Consider the following 10,668-nt stretch of genomic DNA (forward strand, 5'->3'; position numbering starts at 1 on the left):
TTATATTGAGGTGTATGATATGATTGACATATACACACACTGAAAAGATCACCACGACCAAGTTCAACAACTTATCCCTCAGTTCCATATGGGTATCCTTTTGTGTATGTGTGCGTGGTGGGGATATAATTTAAGATCTACCCTCTTAGAAATTTTCAAGTAAAAAAAAAAGACAATTAATTTTAAAAAATAATAAAAAAAATTAAAAAAGAAATTTTCAAGTATACATTATTGTTAACTGTTATTATCATGCTGTATATTAGATGTCCAGAATTAATCCATTCCACATAACTAAAGCTTTGCATCTTTTGACCAATATATCCTCATTTCTCCAACCACAATTCTACTCTCAAGAAGCACTTGTTTCTTTAAGCACTGCGGGTGGAGAGATTAGCAGAGAGAAACTCATGCAGTTGTTAGCATTAAACGCACTCCTTTGGTGGAATTTACTGGACTCATCCGAGCCATCACTATATATCTCTTCAGTCCATCCAGGTGGGAGTGGCTGTATTGAGGCCTTTAGTGTAGGGCACTGCCCTCTGACATCTCAAAGTCCCTAATAAATATTGAGTGATGGAAGGAGACCTGCCATCTGTTGCCCCCATCCCTTGGCAGGGCAGTCCCCCGGTGCCCCCTCTCCCATGAGCAGCCAGCCACCTCCTAACCCTGTTCCTCCCTCTGCTGTTACAGAAGATGGATCACATGTCTCCTAGGCTGAGAGCCTTCCTCTCTGAACCCATCGGAGAAAAGGATGTTGCCTGGGTAGACGGGATCAGCCATGAGCTTGCCATCAATTTAGTCACCAAAGGTTTCAACAAGGTAATTCATTTTTTTCTTATTGCCCCAAATTCACTCCCAGACCTCTGTTCCTCTAGTCCTGCCAGATGGCAGTTGCTGCTACATGTCCCTGCAAGGGGCCGTCAGAGAGCAAAGCCACCACTTGGCAGAGCGCCACTTGCTTCAGCGCCACTGACCCCTCATGCTTGGGCAGCCTCGAGGGCCAGTAGATGATGGGCAAATTGAATGGCTTTGGCTCAGAGCAGCTGGACCGGGCATGACTCACTTGGTGTTCAAACACGCAGAGGTCGACAGAAGTGAGCCAGCCGCCGAATCTGGGGCTGAGCTCTCAGGATGGATGATTTGGATGCACTTTCCACCTCCACGAAGAGACTCATGGGGCTCGTTTGCCCCACCAGGGCACCAGCTTGGCAACGCCAGGTGGAGTTACAGCAGGGTAACGGTAACGGCAGGTGCGGTCTACACCAGAGTAAGAGGATGTGAGTTGTTCTCAGATGTCACTCACAGCCCAAGAATGACCTCAAGGGTATCCAGTGGAATCTAAACATTTTTTTCTATGTAGTTATTTGTTTCTATGATGCAGCGAAAGCTGCTTGGAGCTTTAGGAGTTCGATTCGGAAGAGGACCTAAAGAGAGCCAGCACATACAGAAGTGGATGGAAATGCACTCCAAGTGTTTCACACTCAGTTGAGAGGTTTCGTGCACTACTATCCATACCACTGCGCAGGAAGATGTTACAGAGACACCAGCGAGGCAGGGAACGCTTGCATGCAGGGCTGATAATCAGTTTGGTGTGTGCCTACACAGTGCGTGGCTGTTGCCAGGGGGCTTCTGAACCACTGGGCCTCTGGTTTTCGAATTGACATGCTGTTCATACCAGTTGTTAAATATTCTGAACATCAACTCAATCTACTGGCCTATTTAAGATCCAATAGATGGTATTGTTAGGCAGTTGGAGGTCCGTGATTGAGGTAGGTTTGATTCTTTCCTCCCCAGATAAAGGAGATGGGACCATCCCCCAGCAGGTAGTGAAGTAAGCAATCTGGCTAGGGAAGAATTTTTTTTTTAAGATTTTATTTATTTATTCATGAGAGACACAGAGAGAGAGAGAGAGACAGAGACAGAGACACAGGCAGAGGGAGAAGTGGGCTCCATGCAGGGAGCCTGACGTGGGACTCAATCTCTGGTCTCCAGGTTCATGCCCTGGGCTGAAGGCAGCACTACACTGCTGAGCCACCTGGGCTGCCCCTAGGGAAGACATTTTAAATTAAAAATTCCTTTTTGAAAGATATGATTGCCCCTTTTTCTTTTCTATTGTGGTGTAACTAACGCACCTACATTGATGTGAAGTGTTCAGCTCAGTGAATTTTTATATATATATGCTCATGGAGCCACTCCTCAGATCCAGTGATTGGATACCTCCAGAATCCCAGATGACCCCCTTGTGTCTCTCCCCGCTTGATGCCATCCCCCATTCTCAGTGGTTCCCATTATTCTGGCTTCTACTACCTTTGATTTAATGTTTTTTTGCTGTTGTTCAGCCATACTCAGCATTTAAAAAATATTTTTATTCATATACAGTGAATTTCACCCTTTTTAGTACATAGTTCTGCAAGGTTTGACAAATGGATGCAGTCATGAGGCCACTACCACAATCAAGGCATAGAACATTCCTCTGTGCCCTTCATACTCCCCACCCTCAGTCCCTGGCAACCACTCATTTGTTTTCTGTCCCTGTGGTTTTGTCTTTTCTAGCCTGTGTTTTTAATGAGGATTACAGGTAAAGCGATAGGCATGTTTAAGATAAAGAAATGAATGAATAATGGGAAAATTTTAGGCATCCCAGAACTTGCTACACAGAGTCAGGGCTGTAGAGAAGAAATTATGCCTCTGTGTGGCCAGGTCCCTCTTATGTTCAAGACCTGGTGAGCACAGCGACCAGCACACCGCTTTTAGGCCCTCTTCATTCCTAGGGTCACTAATTCCAAACACTAACATAGGAGATTTCACCTTTCTCCTTTGCTTTGAGCCCCTCACTCACCTGTGGATGAGATGAGGGTCTGTATCTCCACTTTACAAAAAAGAAGACAGAAGAAGAGTTAGTGCTTTGATCAAGGTCCCAAGTGAGGATGAGAATGGCTGTGGATAGTGTTGTCACAAACCATGCAGGAAGATCTGGATCCTGGTGGTTACCATCAGCAGGGAGGGGGCTTACCCTGGGATTCAGCGATGAGACTCCGTATCAGGCTAGAGCCTGGCTGAGCCTGTAAAAGGTTCCAGGAGACACGATGTGGCACCTACGATGGTGAACAAATGCTTCTGAGTGAGGACCAGTCAGCAGAAAGGGCCAGCAGGAAGAGCCTCCAGGGCAGGCAGATCCTGCAGGGCAGGTGTCTCAGATTTAGCATATAAAAATGCATGCTCCTATTTTTTTTTTTTAGACTTTTAGTTTTAGAGCAGTTTTAGGTTCACAGCAAAATTGAGCAGAAGATGCAGAGATTTTTCCCAGGTATCCCTTGCCCCCCTCTACATATACACTTCTCTCATGAGCCCCACCCCAACCAGAGTGGTCCATCAGTACCCGTCAAAGAATTTACGTTGACACATCGTAATCACCCAGGGTCCATAGCTAATATCAGGGTTCACTGGCAGAGTTTCTATGGGTTTGTACAAATGTGTAATGACACATATCCACGGTTATAGTAACAGAAAGAGCTGTTTCACTGCCCCCAGAATCCGCTGAGCTCCAGGACTTTTATACCCTGTCTGCAGGAGACCTTAGGGAGAGACACCTTTCTGGGTCTCATGCTATCCTTTGTCTTTGCTGGCCTCTGCTGAGATATAGTTGTCCCCTCCCCCACCCATGGCCTGACTTTGAAAACTATCGATTCTTCTATGGCTTCACCCAAGTCTCTTCAGGACCTCCAGTTATTTTGCACCTGCCCTCTCTCAGGCAGTCAGCCTTGGCAGTTCTAGATCTCTGAGAATCTAGATCTCTGCTGTCTGAGTGGCCACTGTGGCCACAGAGGCCACTGGCCATTTATACCTATCGAGCATTTGTCTGAATAGAGATGTTTTATGTATATGAAGTACACACTGTGATTTTTATAGATTTAGGATTTTAAAGTACCCCTCCCAATGCAAAGTGTCTCATCAATAGTTTTTTTTTTATTGATTACATGTTGAAATGATAATGTTTTTGAAATATGGGAGGAAATAAAGCATATTATCAGAACTAATTTCACCTGTTTCATCCTCCCCCCCCTTTTTTCCTGTGGCTACTAGAATATTAAAAATTATTATTATTATTAAGATTTTATTTATTTATTCATGAGTGACACACACACAGAGAGAGAGAGAGAGAGAGAGAGAGAGAGAGAGGCAGAGAAACAGGCAGAGGGAGAAGCAGGCTCCAGGCAAGGAGCCTGACGTAGGACTCGATCCTGGGACTCCAGGACCACACCCTGGGCCAAAGGCAGGAGCTAAACCGCTGAGCCATCCAGGGATCCCCAGAATACTAAAAATTACATATGTGGCTGGCTCACATTAAATTTCTACTGGACAGCACTGGTCTAGATTTAACGACAGAAGGGCTATGAGGGACAAAGGAATGATCGTGAAGGGAAAATACATTGGTGCACAAGATGTCAAAAGGCTTTCCGTGGCCTGGCTCTAGCTCTGTCTTATATTACCCATCCCTACCCACTCCATACCCAAGCCGGTCTGTCCATGAATCACGAACACATACAGGATACCCACCTGCAGGCCTCCCTTGAAATGGACATTCACTCCCTTCCCCACTCCATTCACAACCGACCTTCTCTGGGAAGAATGCCTTCCTTCTGCCTGCCCACCCCACCCTAACATGCTTGTGTTTCTGAACACTGAGTATTCAGTAGGACCCCTTGCTGTGACATCTGTACTGTTGACTATTTTTTCCACATGTGGCCTGAGAACCCACACTCATTAGCTAGAGAGGCACAGCTTGCCTTTGGGGCTCTCCCATGTGAAGCACAGGATGCTTCTACGATCTTTGTACTCCTCTTTCTCCCTGTGAAAACCCTGCCCACGGATGAGTGAATTTCCAAGCACTCAGTAAATTCAGAGACTTTGAGCAGTGCCTTATGGGAGCAGGTGCATTACCGTGGGGATAACCCTGAAGTTATCTAACAGCGAGGAGGTTAAGTTTACCACCCCAGAGAATCTGGTTTGATTCAGTGCTCTTTGAAGACATTGTAAAGTCATCCCTGAGCCTAAATCTTCCTCCTGAAAGATACTTGGAAGATCAGGGAGGGATATATGGACTACCTGTTCCCTAAGGCTCTCCTAGTAGCAGAACTTGTGTATGATGTTCACTCCATGTCAGGCACTGTCCTCGGTGTATTACTTACATCTTACTGAGTCATCAAAATATCCTATAAGGTATACTATTTCACCTTCCTTTTACTGATGGGGAAACAGAGGCACATAATAGTCACATGACTTACTCAAAGTCACTCGGGGTGAGAAAGGCAAAATTCAAATCTGGGCAGACAGTCCCTGGGGGGGGGTGGGAGGTAGTAATGCAGAGGCCCCCACAGCCTGATGTCTGGGCCCTGCAAGGAGTCAGTCTCAAAGATTGGGGTTACCCCGCATAGGGTTGCCAGATAAAATTCAGGAACCCACTCCATTAAAACTGAATTTTAGTTAAACAAATAATTTTTTTAGTATATCTCAGTGAGACATGAATCAGAAAGAAGAAGGGGCAAGCCCTGCAATGGATCGAGCATTCACACTAGAGACAAGGAGATTTAAACCAGAAATTCCCCAGAGGTACTGAATTTTCAAGATTGTCCCGGGCTACCGGCAGCCACGAAGGCTGAAGAGAGAGCCAACATCTGGCTACAGAACGTTATTGTTCATTCTACAATGAAGTCTTTTTTTTTAAAAGATATTATTTATTTATTCATGAGACACAGAGAGAGAAAAAGAGAGAGAGGCAGAGACACAGGCAGGGGAGAAGCAGACTCCATGCAGGGAGCCCAATGTGGGACTCGATCCCGGGTCTCCAGGATCAGGCCCTGAGCTGAAGACGGCACTAAACCACTGAGCCACCAGGCTGCCCACCACAACAAAGTCTTGTGGCCACGTGAGTACATTCACTCTAGTCTCCAAGGAGCTAGCAATCTGGGCAGAGGCATCAGAGAGGCCTGAGAATCAGAGAGGGCCAAGACCACAGATCTCCGTTTGAAAAGGCCAGGTGACGGTCTGTAGGTACACTTGTGGGGAGCATTGCATAATGTGCAGGGTGTCAAATCACGATGTTGTACACCTGGAACGAAAGTGTGTCAACTTTCCTCAAATAAAAAAAATGTTAACAAAAGAAAAGAAAAGGCCAGGTGCCACGGTGAAGATGGAAAATTTAGATTGGCATGGGCCAGGACCAGCACCTAGCACTAACTGAAGATATGAGGTCCCTGGTTCTCATGTAACTGAGGACTTCAAGAAACAGTCGCAGCGCAGCCTTAAACCAAGGGGGCCTCTGTCGACTGAGGTGAGGCCCTTCTTCCTGCAGCGTTCCTGGAAAATTTGCCTCTGGGCCTACATATCATGCACTCCCTGGCTGCTGAGGCTGGTGCAGATGGGGAGGCGCTGATCACCTCCAGCAGCTGATGCCAAGCAGTGGGGCCTCCAAAAGGGCCAAGGCTGACATAGGTGCCAGGCCTGATGCCGACCAGTGGGATATGCAAGGTCAGGGCTCAGGAAAGCAAGAATCAACCTCTCAGATTCTCAGTGATTCCATCTGGAGAACGGAACTGGGTTAAAAATGTGCCAGGGGTCTGGAGCCCACTGAAAGCATTCAAGCGCCACTTACTATTATCATTACCGTTACTATTATTTATCAGTATCACTAATGTTCTCTCTCCCTGACCAGAGTTCCTTGTTCCCTGACCTCGTTATTCACCTCTGCACCCCCCACACCCACTGCACAAATGGCTCACTTTCAATAAATGTTCATTTTTTTCAAAATGTTGAATTAAAAAACATCTCCAAAAAATCACCACTGAAAAGATGAGGATGCTGATAAAGTAAAACGAGATCCTTCTAAGCAACAATATGGCTTTTCTAAAAAGATGATTCAAGTAGCAGTTTAAAATGACAGTGACATCCTGGCTGTTTTTTTTTAATCTTTTCAACAACTGGACTATGACTAAAAATAAGAAACCTCAAGCGCCAACAGCTTGGGTACATTTTACAACTGCCATTCAGCTTTTATTTAATTTCTTTTAAAAAAAATATATGTTCCCTTTGGTTAAGATGAAGTTTGCTTTGTTTTATGTAATTGAAGGTAAACAGACAGCAGCAGGTTTTCCTGGAGAGGGCCCAGGACTGTGGGCGTGGACACTGGTTCTCGTTCATTCCACGCTGGAGAGCCTCCAAACCAGCCTCAAGAGATGGCTGTTTATATGTCACCTTAAATCTCCAGGCTTCATCATTTAGTGGCTCAATCTGTGGCCACGCAATCTCGGGTGTCTTTTCTCCGTGTAGTCTTGCTCCTTGTCAATAACCATGTGCTAAAATTAAAGAGATAAATTAAAAGCTGTAGGGCAGTAGTTAGAAAGTTAGAAAATGAGAGAACAACTTATCAGCCCTGGTGTACTTAATATCAATTCCGTGCATTTTTCATGCACACCGACTCTTCAGAAAGGAAAGATGGGCAAAGTTTATCGTGCTTTACATTCTGTGCTTCTTCCATAGGCGAAGCATTCTAGGACAAATAAGGAATTTGCATTTTCCTAATGTTCTCACATTGAATCCACTTAATTCAACTTGCAAGGGGGGGACAGGTCATGTGGTGTGGCTTCAGGTGATGCAGAAACTGAGCCCAATTCTTGGAGTTCTCACCTGAGGTTAAGTGAGTTGCCTGAGGTCACACAGCTGGTTTGCAAGAATAAATTGGTGTTAAGATGTCCTTCATCTACCCATCCCACGAACAGTGGTTCTTGGTTGAGGGAGAATTCATCCCCAAGGGGATATGTGGCAGTGTCTGGAGACACTTTGATTGTCACAATTTGGGGAGCTAGGGACAGCTACTGGCATCTAGTGGGTAGAAAGTGGGGATGCTGCTAAACTTGCTGCAATGCACAGGACAGTTCCCACCCACTCCAACAGCACAAAATTATCCACAATGTCAACAGTGATGAGAGTTAGAAACTCTGTAAGATCTACTAAGAAAGTGATGGGGTGGGGAGCATCTCTGATTCCTCCTTATGTGTGTATGCATGCACGTATGTATGTGTGTGTTTGTGTGTGTGTGTCTGTGTTAAAAAGAAATACTAGGGGCTCCTGGCTGACTCAGTTGCTGGTGCATGCAACTCTTGATCTCAACGTTGTAAGTTTGAGCTCCACATTGGGTGGAGAGATTACTTAAAATCTTTTTAAAAAGAGAGAGAGAAACACTAGATCAGAGGCCAGAAGGGAACATCAGAGGCCAGTAGGCTCTTGCTACTCAAAATGCTGTGCCTGGACCAGCATCTGCTGGAGCATGTTCAAAATGCAGACTTTCAGGCTCTACTCCAGATTTAATGAGTCAGAACATCCCTTTTAACAAGGTCTCAAGTAATTTATGGCATCATTAAACTTGAGAAAGACAGATCTGGTTTACCCCAGGCTGGACAGACCCCTACCCCAACCTGAGAGAGTGGAAAAGTGAGCATGTATGAGTGTGTACAAGCCAGGGGAGGGGGCAGAGGGAGAAGTAGACTCCCCGATGAGGCGGGAGCCTGATGTGGGGCTCGATCCCACCATCCCGGGATCATGACCAGAGCTGAAGGCAAACGCTTAACCAATCAAGCCACTCGGGCATCCTTGAGAAATGCCATTTAACTTGGCCTCACATCTCGCCAAAGGCCAGTCGCAGCATCCCCACTGCCCCAGCCAGGGTTTCAGGGCCTGCTATTATCCTCCCTCAAACCTGACCTGTGCCCCTTCCTCTGATTTTCACTCAAGTCCTGGTGTCAGAGAAGAGCACCTCTGGGCCAATTTATTATAACGTTTCCCATTTTTCTCCCTGCCTCACCCCCTCCTCACAGGCCTACATCCTGTTGGGACAGTTCCTTCTGATGCACAAGAATGAAGCTGAATTTCAGAAGTGGCTCATTTGTTGTTGTGGTGCCACCGAGAGTGAGGCCCAGGAGAGTTCTCACTGTCTGAAGGAGTGGTGCTCCTGCTTCCTCTAGACACACACCTCCTTGCCCTAATGCCTGGGTAAATGGCACACTCTGCACTGGCACCCAGGCTTGGGGTCATTATTTTTGTGTTTAACTTTAAGGATACACGTTCATCATACAGAGTAGTTCAAGAATATAAGAGGACAAACAAAAGACAAATGATCCCCAAATTCACTATCTCAAAACAACTGTCATTCACCTTACATGAATATCATGCCAAATATCTTGGCGTAAATTTTTATAAAAGAATCTTTTATTTTTAAATGGGGTTTAAGTTTTAAGTCAGTGTATTGGTTATCTATTGCTGCATAGCAAATGAACCCAAAGCATAGCAGCTTAAAACAATTTTATCTTACACAGTTTCTTAAGGGTCAGGAAATGAGAGTTACTCAGCTGGGTGGTTCTGGCTCTGGGTCTCCCATGAGGTTGAAAACTGCCAGCTGGGCAGCAGTCATCTGAAGGCTTGACTGGGGCTGGAGGATCCACTTGTAAGTGGTTGAGCACACATGGCTGTTGACTGGAGGCTTCAGCTGCTCTTGGCATGGGCCTCTCCATAGGGCTACACATGGCATAGCATGTAGCTTCCCCCAAAGCAGCTGACCCAAGAGAGAGTAAGAGAGTAAGCAGGAAGCCACAGTGCCTTTTACGACCTCGTCTCTGACTCATACTAAATCACTTCTGCCTTGTTCTATTTTTAGAAACAAGTCATTAAGTCCTTAAGAGAAGAAAATTAAACTTTCTTGAAACAGCAACCAAGATGGTGGACATATTTTTAAGAGCATCATAGTCAGGTTTCTGATATATAACTTATATTCAGTAAAACTTGCCCTTTTTAGGTGTGTAGTTCTATGACTTTTGACAAATGCACTTTCATTGCCCCAAAGAGTTCCATAATGCTCTCCGATAGTCATCCTATGCCCCTCCACAGTCCTTGCCAACCAATGATCTGGTTTTGTCCTATAGTTTGGACATTTCCAGAAAGCCAAAAAAATGTAATCACACAATATGTAACCTTTTAAGAGTACCTTCTTCCATTTAGCAAAATTCAGTTGAGATAAATTCACTATTTGGCCTTTATAAATTCAGGAGAATTTTGGCAGATGTTGTTGGTGTCTGGCCCCATATCCTGTTTGCATTCGCTTTTCTAGTAGGGTCCAGTAACTTCCCTCAGCAAGCACCTGCCAGCAGAGATCTCGAGTTGCAAGAGTGGGCATCCACCCATGCACAGGGCAGGAAGGCAGTGCTGGGGAGTTAACACCCACTAGTGGGTGGAAGTTGATGGGTAAATGCCTCAGCTTCCTCGTATTTTGGGTGGGACAGCTCTGAGGTGGTATCTCCCAGCTCCCCAGCAGGGTTGAACCCAGCTTCCCACAGTGGCCCCCTGCCCTCTTAACACCTCCATGCATTTGCTTTCTTCCCTTCCCACTCTAGTATCAGGGTTTTCTGGGATTATCCCTCAATGGAATATTTAATCTTAGGCTCCGTCTGGTTTGAGAAGAACCCCACTTAAGGCAAAAGTGTTAGAATTTAATTTTATTTCAACAGAAGAAGAGAAGTGGAACTGAAAGAATTATCAAACTTCCTTGAATTTTTTTCTTCATTACTAGATAAGTCTTTTCTAAATCAATTTATTTCAAGTATAAAGAATAATATGGGGAAA

The 10,668-nt window shown here is 45.4% G+C and overlaps 1 protein-coding gene across 1 annotated transcript; it reads left to right on the top strand.

The window, feature by feature from the left end:
- Positions 1 to 693: 693 nt before the first annotated feature.
- BANF2 (BANF family member 2) lies at positions 694 to 9,757 on the top strand. Its single transcript, XM_026002291.2, has 2 exons — positions 694 to 819; positions 8,871 to 9,757. Exons 1-2 carry the CDS (start codon positions 694 to 696, stop codon positions 9,015 to 9,017), a joined length of 273 nt encoding a protein of 90 aa, XP_025858076.1. The 3' UTR covers positions 9,018 to 9,757.
- The last annotated feature ends 911 nt before the right edge of the window (positions 9,758 to 10,668 follow it).

This window comes from Vulpes vulpes, chromosome 14 (genome assembly GCF_048418805.1).
Source record: "Vulpes vulpes isolate BD-2025 chromosome 14, VulVul3, whole genome shotgun sequence".
In the NCBI taxonomy this organism is placed as follows: Eukaryota; Metazoa; Chordata; class Mammalia; order Carnivora; family Canidae; genus Vulpes; species Vulpes vulpes.